At 39.3% G+C, this 17,476-nt stretch overlaps 1 protein-coding gene across 1 annotated transcript in view; it reads left to right on the forward strand.

The window, feature by feature from the left end:
- The window catches only part of LOC149452034 (N-acetylglucosamine transporter UNC93A-like), a 459,029-nt gene that overhangs the window by 133,303 nt on the left and 308,250 nt on the right, over positions 1-17,476 (forward strand). Inside the window, exon 3 of the mRNA XM_089689860.1 lies at positions 15,909-16,090. Within this exon, the coding sequence (XP_089545986.1) occupies positions 15,909-16,090 (182 nt within the window). The remainder of the gene's footprint in view (positions 1-15,908; positions 16,091-17,476) is intronic.

Here is a 17,476-nt window from a genome sequence, read left to right on the forward strand (position 1 = left end):
ATCTAAATACATATGGGTGTAATTACCTTAATTATAAACAAAATGTAATTTATTAAATAACATACAATTGAAATAAAATAGAAAATCGACACTCAGGTTTAATTTGAGGGTATGTACATCCAAATTGGAGGAAGGGTTTAGGAATTACAGCTCTTAAGAGTACCCATCCCCTCTTTTTCAAGGGACCAAAAGTAATTGGACAACTGAATCAAAAGCTGTTTCATGGCCAGGTGTGGGCTACGCCTTCATTATTTCTTCATCAATTAAGCAGGTAAAAGTTCTGGAGGTGATTCTAAGTGTGGTATTTGCATTTGGAATCTATTGCTGTGAACCTACATCATGCGTTCAAAGGAACTGTCCATGCAAGTGAAACAGGCCATTGTAAGGCTTCAAAAATTTAACAAATCCATCACAGAGATAGCAATGACATTAGGAGTGGCCAAATCAACAGTTTGGTACATTTTGAGGAAAAAAGGACGAGGTGAGCTCAGCAACATAAAAAAGGCTGACAACATCAGTGGTGGATGATGGCAGGATCCTCTCTATGGTAAAGAAAAACCCATTCACAACATCCAGACAAGTGAAGGACACTCTCCAGGAGGTGAGCGTATCATTGTCAAAGTCTACAATCAAGAGAAGACTTCACAAGATCAAATATAGAGGGTTCACCACCAGGTGCAAACCATTCATAAGCAATAGAAAAGCCAGATTAGACTTTGACAAAATAACATCTAAAAAAGATAGACCAGTTTGGGAAAAGCATTCTTTGGACGAATGAAACTAAAATTAATCTGTACCAGACTGACAGGAAGAAAAAAGTGGAACAGCTCATGATCCAAAGCACACAACATCTGTAAAACATGGTGGAGGCAGTGTGTTGGCATGCATTGCTATGCATGGCTTTCAGTGGCATTGGCGTTTATTGGTTATGTGACAGAAGACAAAAGCAGCCAGATGAATTTTGCAGCGTTTAGAGATTGCCAGTAAAGGATTCCCAACAAAATATTAAAATTAACATTTTATTTATGATTATATTCAATTGTCCAATTAATGTTGGTTCCTTGAAAAAGGGGGGTGGCTACTCTTAAGAGCTGTAAGTCCTAAACCCTTCCTCCAATGTGGATGTACATACCCTCAAATTAAACCAGACCATATCCATTATATAACTATAGCTTGAATGTGTTTTGGCAAATACCTGAAAAAGCTAAAATTGTGCCTGTGTCCAAATATATATGGACCTAACTGTGTGTATATCTAACTAGACTAAAGACATCACCTACACTGTAATGGACTTATTGTTATGTATTGCTGATGAAACATGGAAGTTCTCATATTTAGACAGAAGGGAATTTAATATAGAGTATATATTTAGTGGTGAGGATAAGGACACCAATATCACTAGTATATTTAGGAAACTTGGCCACGTTATGGATTAAAAACATAAATATATGGTGGGATATGGCTAATATGGAGAAATATATATTAAAGACAAAATGATTCCTAGAAAACTGAGATGGGAAGTACCTATTAATGATCGCTTAGTGGAAGAGGAAGATATACAGGCATGGTACAATTTTTTCAATGAAAAGGGCACGGAGGTCCTACATTTTCTTATAAAAAGGAAAAAAGAAAAATACAGAAAATAGATATGCTGATTAATGAATATAAAGGAAAAATAGAGCCATTAAAAGATCAGGCTGAATTCAGATTAATAAATGAATTGAGCAAAAATACACAGAAAAAAGATCTAGAGAATAAAAATAAGAAGAAACAAACAATACCTTAGAGCAGGCATTGAAATTTCCACTCGCCTGCTCGTATTTTGCAAGTGGAAATAACATGGGGGCGAGGACCAGATTGATCAAACAGCCGATGGATATGGAGCGGGGTGCTGGCACCACAGGTGAAATAAGCTTTCAGGCATTTAGGCACTCACACACTATCCAAGGGTCCAGAGTCCTTAGGAGGTCCTATGACAGACTTCTGAATGGATGGGGAGGGCCGCAGGGTGGATTGTGTAAGCGTGCTCCGAATCCGGTCCGGCGAGAGGAAAGAGAGACTAACAGAGCCCAAGGAGGAGGATACTTCACAGATTGGTGAGAACTCCGCATGTAACAGTGAGAGGAAGGGGGAGAACTGTCTGTGACCGGAGTGCTGAGAAACGGAGTGTGACAGGCTGAGAGAGCCAGAGGGGAGAAGTGTGTGTGTCTGTGTATATGTGTGTGTCGGTGTGTGTGTGTGTATGTATGTATGTATGTATGTATATATATATATGTGTGTGTGTCTGTATGTATGTGTGTGTCTGTGTATGTGATGGTGTTGGGGGCTCTATATTCACTTTATGTAGTAGGGGGCCCTGTGTGTGTTCTGGGGGAGCGCATTGTACCAGAATGGAGACAATGTGTTCTAAAAGGGGGGTTGTGTGCTCATTATAACCTCAAATTATGGGGGCAGAAGTACCAGAAGAAATTAGCAGAAGTACCAATCACCCCCCTTTTTTGCCCCCCTTCCCTCTCTCACCCCCCTTTCTTTTTTTGAAAAGGGGGTAGAGAACATGGCTATTGGGGGGGGGGGGGGTGAAGGAGGGTATGTATTTATTTCTGTAACTGTATTCTGCATAAAACATTTAACAGTGTCATTTAATGAGAGAATTTACAAGGGCATGTTTAGGGGAGGGATTAGGGGCGTGGCAGGGTAGCGGATGGGTGGAGCAACTGGTGGTGAGTAACTCCTAAGGCCTGGCTAGTAGCTCAGGACTTGAAATTTTAAGCCCTGCCTTAGAGTATTACAAGATTACCAACAGAAGTAGGTATTCAAATGGCAAGCAAAATTATCTAGTAATGAATTACACTCAGCTGAATCCACACCAGAGAGAAACACACCTATAAATTCACCAAAAAAGAAAAAAAAAAAAGAAAAAAAAAGTTTGGGAGACTCAAATAGATCGACGAATACTCATTTTGATGACCAGGGGCGGATTGACAACTTATGGGGCCCCCCGGGCAATAGGGGATCATGGGGCCCGTGTCCTCGCCCACACTCAAAAAAGCCTATGAAAGGTAACAGGGGCATCTCATGGGGCCCCCTACTGACCTTGGGCCCTCAGGCAGTGCCAGAGTTCCCAAATGGTCAGTCCGCCCCTGATGATGACCATACACTGCACAATTTTAAACAGGGCAATAACCATTGGAGGCCACCTCAAGCCCCATATAGAACACCACCACATAACCAACCATATGGTGGAAGACCTTAACTAGAGAACTCATATAGAGGGAACCCATATAAGATACATCAAGGGTATCAAAATAATTATGCACCATATAACAATCAAGGATATGGGTACCAAAAACCAAAACCACAGAAACCCTATTTTAAAAAACAGCCCTACATACCATATCAAATACCTTTACAAAATAGGTTCTCACCTCTGGCACATGAGGAATCAGGATCCCCCATCCCCAACCCTTTTTTAGGATGGAATCTATCTCAAGGGAGTGGGGAATACAGAGAAAGACCAGCAAGAGAGGGTGCAGGGGAGGAAGAAGAAAACAACAAAGAAAGAAGGGAATAATAGGAGAAAGCATGTTTAACCTTAGTGGAGTCACACTCACTATGGAAGAGTTACAGGTTTTGGACTAAGGTTTAAAATTTGCTCAACATAAAAAGGACTTAATAAGCTTGAAACTTATGTTAGTATTCAAAAACTAGTAAGGAATTTGAACATCAACAAATATTATGCTCAAAACCCCATCTTAACCCCCACTCTCAATGATGATAGAATGGGAGATTATCCTACACATCTAAAAAAAAAAAAAAAAAAAAAAAAAATCTAAAAATTCAAATAGATCTATGAAAACTCATAATGATGACCATACACCAAACAAATTTAAACAGGGCAAGAACCATTGGAGACAGCCTCAAGCCCCATCTCCACATAACCAACCATATGGTGGAAGACCCTAACAAGAGAACTCATATAGAGGGAACCCATATAAAGATACATCAAGGGTATCAAAATAATTATGCACTTTTTCATGATATTTGTGCTGATTGTAATTTTTGTTTTAAGTACCGTACCAGCAATACTATATCTACCCATCGGATTTCATTGGGAGTCCTGAGTATAGAGTACCAATATGCATTCAGCGAGGCTCCGTGTTCCATCTTTTCTGCCTTCTGTATGTGGAATTTGTGATAATCTTTTCTCTTAGTTTATTAACTCATTGGTCTCTAAATGTCTACCATTTTTGCAACTTATTGTTTTATTTTCCCTCTTTATATATTGCGCTTGTGTACTAAGTTTGTTTCCTTGTCTATACATCAGTACATTCCCTGTATTATTCTTCAGAAAACTTGTATGTTTTATTTCTATTGGTCAGTGCTTCTGTTTCTGACTGTTTTTCTGATGTTATCCATTCTGCAATAAAATTCATTGTAGAAAAAAAAATAATAATAATTATGCACCGTATAACAACAATTATCAAGGATATGGGTTCCAGAAACCAAAACCACAGAAGCCCTATCTTAAAAAACCACCCTACAGACCATATCAAATACCTTTACAAAATAGTTATTCACCTCTGGCACATGAGGAATCAGGATCCCCCATCCTCAACCCTTTTTTAGGATGGAATCTATCTCAAGGGAGTGGGGAATACAGAAGAAGACCAGCAAGAGAGGGTGCAGGGGAGGAAGAAGAAAACAAAAAAAGAAGGGAATAATAGGAGAAAGCATGTTTAACCTTAGTGGAGTCACACTCACTATGGAAGAGTTACAGGTTTTGGACAAAGGTTTAAAATTTGCTCAACATAATTGTTGTCTTAATAAGCTTGAAGCATATGTTAGTATTCAAAAACTAGTAAGGAATTTGAACATCAAAAAATATTATGCTCAATACCCCATCTTAACCCCCACTCTCAATGATGATAGAACAGGAGATTATCATACATATCTAAAAAAAACAAATCTACATTCAACCAAGCAGTGACATATAATAGATACATAGACATGTTCAAGAAATTAGTCAGAGGACCTGGATAGTTTACCCACAAAAACATAGAGATACCGTAGAGACTAAGAGGGGTATAGAAGCATTGGGAAAAAGGAAGGATATAGTTATCCTGCCCGAGGATAAAGGGGGAGAGATAGTCATCGAAAGAGTATTATGAACAAGAAATGAATGAAATGCCAAGTGATAGTAATACCTATACTACGTAGAAAGGAAGCCCCACCAAATTATATAAAGGAAACCCCACCAGTGGTCAGAAAGGTTGTGAAGTTGGTTTGCTTCTATCCCCACTGAGCACCTTTCAAGTCCTCCCTAACCCTCCCTCTCTATCCTTCTCTTCTTTCGAGACTCACCACATTCAGCTGTTTTCTCCCATTTTTTTGAGGATTGCAGTGATCTATCAGCCTCCTGGACCGGTGTCTCGCTTTCTTGACGACTTCTCTGCCTGGCTACCCTACTTTCTCTCCTTGGAAATACCTACTATCATTCTTGGATATTTTAACATGCCCATTAATGTGAACCCAGCTACATCCCAACTCTTCAACCTAGCCTCATCTTTTGCCTTAACATAATGGACACAGTCCTCCAATCACTCTGATGGGAATACATTAGACCAGGGCTACTAGCCAGGCCTTAAGAGTTACTCGCCACCAACAAAACACACACAAACAGAGATACCTGTACACACACACACGCACAGAGACACATGTACACACACGCACAGAGACACATGTACACACACGCACAGAGACACATGTACACACACGCACAGAGACACGTACACACACGCATACACACAGATACATGTACATACACAGAAATACACACAGACACATGTGCACACACACGTACGTACATACACACAAAAAACACACACGTACAGTTCACTTTTATCCACATTAGACTCACTTGCTCTCCTAACTACATGAAGTATCAGGCCCAAAACCATTACAACCGTGGCAGACTGATGACACCAGAAATCTTAAGTGACATAATGGTGCGCTGGAGCGATTGTGGCGTAAAACCAAATCTCAGAAAGCTTTCACCCTATATAAATCTGCTTTAACCTAAAATTCCTCCTTCCATGCTGCCAAACAAACCTACTTTGTCACTCTCATCAATAGCTTGTCATCCAGTCCTCTTCGTCTCTTCTCTACTTTTAACTCTCTACTTTCTCCACCTCCACTCAGTAACTCACTCAGTGCTTACGAGACTGCAAATCATTTCATAAAGAAGATTGATGCAATTCATTGGGGCATCTCCACTGCACAGACATTCATCCCACTTAGCAAACCTTATATTAAACCTCCCTCAACACTTTCGTCTTTTAACCTTGCTACTACCGAAGAGATCACTAAGGTTTTCTCATAAACCCGTCTCACTACCTGCCCCCTGGATCCTGTCCCCTCACAACTACTACAGTTACCTTCTTCTTCTATCCTATGCTCCCTCACTCACATCTTCAATCTAAGACCCATCTCCCTGCTCCAGTTTGCCTCTAAACTGTTAGAACGCTTAGTCTACAATCAACTGAGCTCCTACCTCACTGACAACAACCTTCTTGATCCTTTACAGTCTGGCTTTCGCTCACTCCACTGAAACTGCACTACTAAAACTCACTAATGATTTACTAACTGCTAAAACCAATGGCCACTACTCCTTACTCTTACTACTTGACCTCTCTGCGGCTTTTGATACTGTTGACCATCCCCTCCCCCTCAAAAAACTCCACTCTTGGCCTCCAAGACTCTGCTCTCTCCTGGTTCTCCTCCTACCCATTGCACTGCTTCTTCAAAGTTACCTATTACTCTGACTCCTCCACTCCACTCCCTCTTTCTGTAGGGGTCCCTCAAGGTTCTGTCCTTGGACCCCTTCTCTTCTCCATCTACACCTCCTCCCTTGGTCACTTGATAAACTCCCATGGCTTTAAGTACCATCTCTATGCTGATGACACACAAATCTATCTTTCTACTCCTCACCTCATCCCTTCAGTCTCCTCTCGCATTACTAACCTACCAAGTTTAAAAAAGTATTCTACATTAACGCATAAACATCAAAAGGTTTGTTATCAAATGTTTGAGGTTTTGCCTTAAACATAACTATTTTTGGTGTAAAACTATCTACAAACAACGGGAGTAGCTATGGGAGCAAAATTTGCTCCCAGTATAGCAAACTTTCTGCAGGAATTTCTGGAATATTTGAATAATAACGAATAAGAATATAAAATTAAGTTGAATTTAGCACTCAGAATATACATAACTTGAACATAGATTATTAAAGGATGACAATACCATATATACAAAAGCTTATTTTAAAAATACTGATAGAAATGCCTACATCCCTGTTAATAGTTGTAATTTTAAACCTTGGCTCACAAATATACCTAGGGGGCAATTTATGCATATTAAAAGAAATTGTACAAAAAAAAAAAAAATCAAGATTATGAGATATAAAGTCAAATTATAGCAAACAGATTTATACAGAAAGGGTACCAACAAGAAGAAATTGAGAAAGAAAGAATAAAAGTAAGGAATCTCAACAGAAATACAATATTATCAGACAACAAACCTATTGATAAAGGGGGAGATAAAATGTACCAATAGTTCTGGAATATAATGAACAGCACAAAGCGGTAGAGCATATAATCCGTAGGCATTGGAATGTATTAAAACAGCATAAGCATTTGAAGATTATTATACCTAAACAACCCAAATTTATTTACAAAAAAGCTCCTAATTGAGAAATTTGTTAGGAATGTCATTGAACCTCCCAATAATATACCTAAAACTAGTTTCTTCCAGGGCATGGGGTTCTAGGACTGTGGAAGATGTTACAGTTGCAGTAGGGTCCATAATAACTTAAAAAGAAGATTTTAATTTCAAAATCCGGTCACAGGGAAGGAATACAAAATAAAACAATTCATATCATGTGAAACTAAGGGAGTAGTGTACACCTTAACCACTTGAGCCCCAGCCACTGCATTAAAACGTTTGCAGGGCGGCACGGCTGCGCAAAACCACGTTTTAAAACGTGGTTTTGCAAAACAGGTAGGGGGCAAGCGCGAGGCGCGCGCCCGCCCTACCTGTCCCGTGGGTGTCAGCAGCGGGTCTCAGTGCCGGGTCACGGCCCGTCATTACCGGCCGTTTCCCGACGATTAGCGGCAATCGCTGACAGAGAACAGGGATGCATTGTTTACACAGCCCTGCTCTGTCAGTTGCCTGTCAGCTCCTGACAAGCTGAACCGGAGAGAAGAGTTTATCTCTCCGGAGCAGCCTGTCCCCGTCCAGGACACACCCCCGCCCCTAGTAAAACACTCCCCTCACACAGTTAACCCTTTCAGTGAATAAAAAATGTTTTTTTTTCACTGATCACTGTATTGGTGTCACTGGGGATGTCAGTGACCCCAAGTCAGTTCCCCCCAGTGTCAAAATGTCTGCCGCAGTCCCGCAGTCCTGCCATAAGTCTCTGATCACCCCCATAAGTCGCTGATCGCCACCATAAGTTGCTGATCAAAAAAATTTTTAAATCTCAGTATCTTTCCCGCCATAACTTTCCGCTATAACTTTCATGTAAACCAATTAATTTACACGTATTGGGATTTGTTTTAGCAAAGACATGTCGCAGAATGCATTTGACGAAATTTGTGACAAAATTTGATTTAATTTTTTTACTAGACATGTGTTTTATAGCAAAAAGTCCAAAATATGTTTTTTTTTTTTCTCAAAATTGTCAGCCTTTTTTTTTTATAGCGCAAAAAATTAAAAAAAAACGCACAGGCGATCAAATACCACCGAAAGAAAGCTCAATTTGTGGGAAAAAAAGGATGTAAACTTAATTTGGGTGCAGTGTTGCATGACCGCGCAATTTTCAGTTAAAGTAACAGCGCCGTAACACAAACCCCTTCTGTACCAGCTTCCTGACCACCCTACAGCAGAAATACTGCTACAGGGCAGCATGGGTACGCAAAATCACACACACACACACACACACACACACACACACACACACACACACACATATATATATATATATATATACACACACACACACACACACACATATACATATATACACACACACACACACACACACACACACACACACACACACAGTGGGGATCAAAAGTTTGGGCACCCCAGCTAAAAATTTGTATTAATGTGCATAAAGAAGCCAAGGAAAGATGGAAAAATCTCCAAAAGGCATCAAATTACAGATTAGACATTCTTGTAATATGTCAACAAAAGTTAGATTTTATTTCCATCATTTACACTTTCAAAATAACAGAAAACCAAAAAATGGCGTCTGCAAAAGTTTGGGCACCCTGCAGAGTTAATATCTTGTACTGCCCCCTTTGGCAAGTATCACAGCTTGTAAACGCTTTTTGTAGCCAGCCAAGAGTCTTTCAATTCTTGTTTGAGGTATCTTTGAACAATTCTTCCTTACAAAAGTCTTCCAGTTCGAGATTTCTGGGCTGTCTGTCACGCACTGCTCTTTTAAGGTCTATCCATAGATTTTCAATTATGTTGAGGTCAGGAGATTGTGAAGGCCATGGCAAAACCTTCAGTTTACGCCTCTTGATGTAATCCCCCGTGGATTTCGAGGTGTGTTTAGGATCGTTATCCATTTGTAGAAGCCATCCTCTCTTTAACTTCAGCTTTTTCACAGATGGCATCAAGTTACCATCCAAAATTTGCTGAAATTTTATTGAATCCATTTTTCCTTCTACTCGTGAGATGTTCCCTGTGCCACTGGCTGCAACACAACCCCAAAGCATGATTGATCCAACCCCATGCTTAACAGTTGGACAGAGGTTCTTTTCATTAAATTCTGTGCCCCTTCTTCTCCAAACGTACCTTTGCTCATTCCGGCCAAAAAGTTCAATTTTAACCTCATCGGTCCACAGAACTTGTTTCCAAAATGCATCAGGCTTGTCTATATGTTCATTTGCAAATTTCAAACGATGATTTTTGTGGTGAGGACGTAGAAGAGGTTTTCTTCTGATGACTCTTCCATGAAGACCATATTTGTACAAGTATCTCTTTATAGTGGAATAGTGTACCACAACTCCAGTGTCTGCCAGATCTTTCTGGAGGGATCGTGCAGTCAAACGTGAGTTTTGAATTGTTTTTCTCACAATCCTGCGAGCTGTTCTGTCTGATATTTTTCTTGGTCTTCCAGATCTTGCTTTAACTTCCACTGTTCCTGATGACTGCCATTTCTTAATTACATTCCGAACAGAGGATATTGACATCTGAAAATGCTTTGCTATCTTCTTATAGCTTTCTCCAGCTTTGTGAGCGTCAACTATTTTCAGTTTCAGTTTTCTAGACAAGTGCTTAGAAGAACCCATGGTGCTGATTGTTGGGGCAAGGTCAGATGAGTCTGGGCATTTAAAACCTTTGAGATTGACATCACCTGGTCTTCCCAGACGATGATTGAGAACAATCCATGACACTGGCATGTCTCAGCTTTGCAAAGGGGCAGTGCATGCTATAAATTCTGCAGGGTGCCCAAACTTTTGCAGACGCCATTTTTTTGTTTTCTGTTATTTTCAAAGTGTAAATGATGGAAATAAAATCTAACTTTTGTTGACATATTATAAGAATGTCTAATCTGTAATTTGATGCCTTTTGGAGATTTTTCCATCTTTCCTTGGCTTCTTTATGCACATTAATACAAATTTTTAAGCTGGGGTGCCCAAACTTTCGATCCCCACTGTATATATATACGTATACATACATACACACACACACACACACACACACACACACACACACACACACACACACATACATACACACACACACACACACACGATTCGCGCTCCCGTGGTTTTCACACCCCTCCCAGATAGCGTCAGATTGCCAGTCAGTACACCAGTCATCACATTTAACCCCTTGATTGCCAGGAACACGCTCATGTACAATAATTCTCCATTGCTAGTATAGCGTCTGAACTGGCCAATATCTTTGATCAGATCAGCACTATATCAGTGTTCACATTAATATAGCGTCCCCAAAAACACAGCGTTAGCGGGATCAGCCCCGGCACCTGCGTTTAGCCCATACGCTTACCCCCCCTTCTCCCCCAGCAAGTGCAGTGTCAGTATCACTGACAGGTCACAGTCACTTGATACATTGCACACAAAACCGCAGTGTTTGCAGAATCAGGCCTGATCTCTGTTAGCACTTGCTGGTAAATTTTGATGGCTCTCATATGCAGCAGAGTGCCAGTACCAGTGCCACTCTACCTTTTGGTGAACTGGCGAGTACCAGCAGTCTAGTACATCCTGGTCTTTCACATACCTCCTTGATTATTGGAGCGTTTTTTCACGGAATATCTGTATGCGTTGATTGTGGATCAAAGCAATTTATATGCACAACAATTTATCGCTGCCAACCCAAATTCAAACCTTGCCAGACCATTCGCATGGAAACTCATTACGGTTTTCAAGTTTACATTTTTTTTGGGCCTAACCCTCAACATGGGCATTACTAAAAGAAATTATTAGCAGTTGTGTTGGTCCGCAGACCCGATTCATCATATGCCATGTTCTCTGCTGCCATGGCCAGGCATAGATATGAGAGTATAATGTGTTTTATGCATTTCAGCGACAATACACTGTCATCCTCGGGGTAACCCTGAATTTGACCGGCTCCACAAAATTCAGCACCTCGCAAAGCACATTATCCTAAAATTTGCAGATATCTATACTCACCAGCAAAACATCTGCTTTGAGGAGTCCCTCATTAATTTTTCTGGCCGCCTTGCATTCAAACAATTTCTCCCCTGCAAGCGTGCCAGATATGGGGTCAATATGTAGAAGACCTGTGAAAGGACAACAGGCTACACTAATAAGTTTTGGATTTACGTGGAGCCCCCCGGATGCCCAGACTACATGGGGAGCAGCGGCAAGATAGTTTGGGACTTGGTGTCATCATTTCTCCATATGAGGTACCACTTATACGTGGACAAATTTTTATTCAAGTGTGCCACTATTTAGACATTTATTCAATCTTGGAACTGGCACTTGTGGCAAAGTGTGACCTAATGTGTGCTCACCATTAGAAGTGGGTGGATGCAGGGCGGTATATTCTAATGCTGGGCATACCACACACTTTTTCTGGCAGAGATTTTTTCATTCATTCCACAGGCTGCATACAAAAAAAACAACAAAAAAAAAAACACATAGCATATATAACCAACAAGGACCAGTGATGTACTGGTACATCACTGGATTTGAATGGTTATACCAGGATGATGTCTACAGCTGCAGGCATCATCCTGGTATCGTTTTTTTCAGCCGGCAATCGGCTTTCATGTAGAAGCAATCCTAGTGGCTAATTAGCTGCAAGATTGCTTTTACAAGCGGTGGGATATGATGTTCCCCCTCCCCCGCTGCCTTCCACGGCCTTCTCGGGCAGTCCCGTGCCATCAGGGGAACCTGAGAATGCAGCCGGTGTTTCTGCCAGCTGACCATAGAGCTGATTGGAGACCAGAATGGTGATAAAAAAAAAGTGATAAATTAGTGATAAAAAAAAAAAAAATTCCCCTCCCATGCGCGCACACCTGTTGGCACAAGCCTTGACCCTGTGCCGTTATGTAAACAGCGGTTGCACCATGCATGTGAGGTATTGCCGTGAACGTCAGATCAAGGGCAGTAATTCTAACACTAGACCTCCTCTGTAAATCTAAACTGGTAGCTTTTAAAGCGCTGCCTATGGATATTAAAAATGTTTGCAGTTTGTCGCCATTGCACGGGGCATGCGCAGTTTTAAAGCATGTCATGTTTGGTATCTATTTACTCGGCATACCATTATCTTTTATATTTCACCAAACAATTGGCTAATATATTTTGTTTTTGTGCATTAAAAGTAAAAAAAGTGTATTTTTTAAAAAAAAATTGCTTTTGAAAAATCGCTGCGCAAGTACTATGTGCCATAAAAAATTGTAGTACCCATCGTTTTATTCACTAGGGTGTCTGCTTTAAAAAAAATATATATAATGTTTGGGGGTTTAAATTAATTTCCTAGCAAAAAATACTGATTTTTTTCATGTGAACAAAAAGGCTTGGTCTTCAGATGGTTAGAAGAGTGAATGATGTGTGGCATAAACTTCTACTGCTGGGCATAAAACGCCCCCACCCCCCAAAACGACCCTTTTTTTTTCTTACACAAAATTGTCACTTAAATGATTTACTGCTCCCACATGCCATGGGTATATGTGGAATTACTCTCCAAAATACATTTTGCTACTTCTCCCGAGTATGGGGGTACCACATGTGAGAGACATTTTGGCAGTCTAGCCAAGTACAGGACCCCAAAATCCAATAAGCACCTTCAGGCTTTTAAAGGGCTTTATTTCCTCATTACACTTCCAGACTACCTATCACAGTTTTGGAGGCCCGGAAATGCCGGGATAGCACCTAACCTCCCCAAATTACCCCTTTTTGGAAAGTAGACACCCCATAGAATTTGATAAAAAGCACGGTAAGTATTTTGCAGATCTCATTTGTTGCCACAAGTTTTTGGAAAATGAACAAAAACATATTTTTTCTATTTTTTTTATATTTCAAAACCTTGTGAGAAAAAATGAGATCTGCAAAATACTTACCATGCCTCTTTTCAAATTCCTTGGGGTGTCTACTTTCCAGAAAGGGGTCATTTGGGGGGGTTTGGGGCTATCCTGGTATGCCAGGGCCTTCGAAACTGATAGGTAGTGAGGAAGTGTAATGAGGAAGTTACGTGCCTTCAGGCTTTCAAAGTGGTCATTGGATTTCAGGCTCCTCTATGTGGCTAGGCTCCCAAAAAGTCTCACACATGTGGTATCCCCATACTCTGAAGTAGCAGAATGTATTTTGGGGTGTAATTCCACATATACCCATGGCTTGTGCGAGAAATAAATCATTTAAAAATGACAACTTCGTGTAAAAAAATAAAAAAATAAAAAAAGTTTGTCGATTTTCCAGAAACTTGTGGAAAAAAAAAATAAATCTTGCATGGACTCAATATACCTCTCAGCAGATAGCTTAGGGTGTCTAATTTCCGAAAAGGGGTCATTTGAGGGTGTTTGTACAATTTCTGTATTTTAGCACCTCAAGAAATGTGATGGGCAGTCAGAAAGTAAAAGCTATGTAAATTCTATTATCTATACCATAGTTTGTAGATGCTATAACTTTCACAAGAAGCAATCAATATACACTTATTGGGATTTTTGTAACCAAAAACATGTAGCAGAATACATTTTGCCCTACTTTTATGACGAAATTTTAGTTTTTTTATATATTTATGACCAAAATGAGAAAATACTTTTTTCAAAAATATTTCTCTTCAAAACTTTTTCTGGTTATAGCGGCAAAAATAAAAAGTGCACATGTGATCAAATACAACCAAAAGAATGCTCTATTTGTGTTAAAAAAAAGGACATAAATTTCATTTATGTACCGTATTGCGTGACCGCGCAATTGTCCGTTAAACTAGCGCAGCGCTGTATAGCAAAAAAATGGCGTAAATTGCAGTATCTATACCATAGTTTGTAGGCGCTATAACTTTCACACAAAGTAATCAATATACACTTATTGGGATTTTTTTTAACCAAAAACATGTAGCAGAATACATTTTGGCTTAAATTTATAACTAACTTTGAGTTTACTATATATTTTTCATAGCTGAAAGGAAAAAATATAGTTTTTTTTCAAAATATTTGGTCTTTTTTGGTTTATAGCGTGAAAAATAAAGAGCGCACAGGTGATCAAATACCACCGAAAGAAAGTTCTATTTGTGTGAAAAAAAGAGGACATAAATTTCATTTAGGTGCAGCATTGCATGACCGCACAATTATCAGTTGAATTAGTGCAGCGCCGAGTAGCAAAAAGAGGCCAGGTCATTAAGGGGGGTAAATCCTCAGGAGCTCAAGTGGTTAAAATGTCACTGTGATCTTATTTATATAGGTAGGACTAAAAGAGCCCTGAAGGATAGAATGAAGGAACATGTATATAATATAGAGTAAGCTAAAGGAATATGGCCACCGCCATACAGACTACAATAAAATAGTGCTGAGGTGGTCCCTGTATATAAAAGGATGAGCGCCGTGCCATCCAATCATTCCTCTGATGAAGTCACGTGATCCTGTGGCATAATGCGTAGGGGGAGGGGCTTTGACATCACGATGCTCGGCAAGTAATGAGAGAGGTATCAGCTGGTTGTGCATACCAGAATTGCTAGCAGTAATCTGGAGAAATTTTTTTTTCCACAAAGCACATAATTATGTTACACATGTGAGTGGAATACAGCTTATTTTAAATAAATGCTTTTATAAGGATAAAGCACTATGTTTTGGTTATTTTTCTTGGCATCTGAATCAATGGAGGACGACAAATAGAGGAGTGAAGGAGATCCAGATCCTTTGGATAGTAATCCCATCTCATCACAGTCCAATTAAAGGGACACATTATAAGAATATTAGCTACTGATTAATTGATAGATTCCATACTCCGTTTCTTAAACCAGCTATAAAATATTCATGTGATAAAATCAAGCACTGTATCAGTTACATACTAAGTGATATAAAGTACTTGAACAATGGAAAGGCTATTTTACATTGCATTACAGAGTCTCAAATACACTTTAGGGCAGGGGCGGACTGACAACTCATGGGGCCCCCGGGCAATAGGGGATCATGGGGCCCGTGTCCTTGCCCAAACTCAAAAAAACCTATGAAAAAGGTACCAGGGGCATCTCATGGGGCCCCCTGCTGCCCCCGGGCCCTCGGGCAGTGCCAGAGTTTCCAAATAGTCAGTCCGCCCCTGTTTTAGGGTAAAAAAAGTAATAAATATAGATACAATTTAAATTATAAAATTACTTTATTTACTTGTTCTTCTCTTTTTTTTTTTTTAATACAGAGTAGCCTCAATATGATTGAAGGACTTGGTGTTGCATCCCTTAGTGTGATGTATGTATCCCTTAGTCTCTCTTCATTATTGCTGCCTCCTTTGCTCATTAAGAAAATTGGTTGCAAGTGGACCATTGTGGCTTCTATGTTTTGTTTCATTTCCTACAGCCTTTGCAACTTCTATCCAAGCTGGTATGTATAATGCATACAACCTATGTCTGTAATTGATTATCATCTGTAATTAACTGTATAATTAAATCATCTTTTTTAATAATAGATTTATTAACTGAAATTATGATGCACAGTAAAAGTCTGATACACAGATAATAGTTAATAAATAGAAAAGGAAAAGGCTCATACATGTTTTTTTCTTATATTAAAAGAAGCAAGGGAAAGGACAAACAAAAACATGTTGATTGATTTAATGTACATATGTTTATTAAGGGACGTACTAAACTGAATATTGAGATGATGGGATGATTGGATTATTGGCTGCAATGCTCAACACTCTCAATAGGTGTCAGTATTATTTTACGCACATATATGGTAATGATTTTGTTGTTACTCAAAATATGTTTTTCTTTTCTGCAGTGCTTGATACTATGTTGCAAGTAGTAGTGGCTAATGTTTAACTCTTCACTTACTGGTATATGTGCAGCTGTAAAATGGCATCATAGTAAATTATACAGAAAGAAATATTACTCAATATATTAATAGGAATAGATTTACTGATTTCATACAGTACATGTATGTGTAAAGCACTACTTTTTGAACTATTTTATTAAGAACCTGGAAAATGATGTTTAAAAAATGAAGATGAAAAAAAAAAATGAAGATTAAAAATTACAAAACGCCAAGGAAAAATGAATGCATTTCTGATAACAATGTGGTTAATATTGATCTGCATGGGGATTATGGCTGGAATATAATGGTTACACATCCCATAAAAAATTAAATTTCACCTTTTTAGATAAAAATATGGGTAAAACTACTTTTGTATTTCAATGGTTTTTATTAATTTGTAACAGTTTAACACAGGAGCAACAAATCACACCCATGCAGGGGCTATCAATTGCACATAAAAAAAAAATTTAGAAAATTGGAAAAATCTGTGCTCTAACACCAACAGAGCAAAATGTCCGTCCACATAGGGGCTATCAATGGCACTTAAATAGCAAAACATTAATATAACACTGATAGTAACTCAAATTAAAAGCAACTATTCACTGCCACACCAAAAAAAAAAAAAAAAAAAAAAAAAAAGGAAGGAAGGAGTACAAAGAAGAAAAGAGAACAAAACCAAGAGCGGGGATCCAGGAACGCCAAACATCACATCCCCAGACTAGTCGGGGGGAGCGTGCGAAAGGCATATTGCAACCACGGCTCCCATATTTTCAAGAATTTACGTTGCAGATACTCGACATCTGTTCATTGAGCATCATAGTGGTCATACAGTCCCTCACTCCTTGAAGAGGGACAAACGGGCTCTTCTAGGCCTGAGTAATTGTTCTAGTGCCTGCAAAAACAAAAAGGAAGCCAAATTCTGCTGATAAGCCAAGAGGCCTGGTATGGGACAAT

The sequence above is a fragment of the Staurois parvus genome, unplaced genomic scaffold (genome assembly GCF_062004578.1).
Source record: "Staurois parvus isolate SC_StPar_1 unplaced genomic scaffold, SC_StPar_1.0 ptg000501l, whole genome shotgun sequence".
Taxonomy (NCBI): domain Eukaryota; kingdom Metazoa; phylum Chordata; class Amphibia; order Anura; family Ranidae; genus Staurois; species Staurois parvus.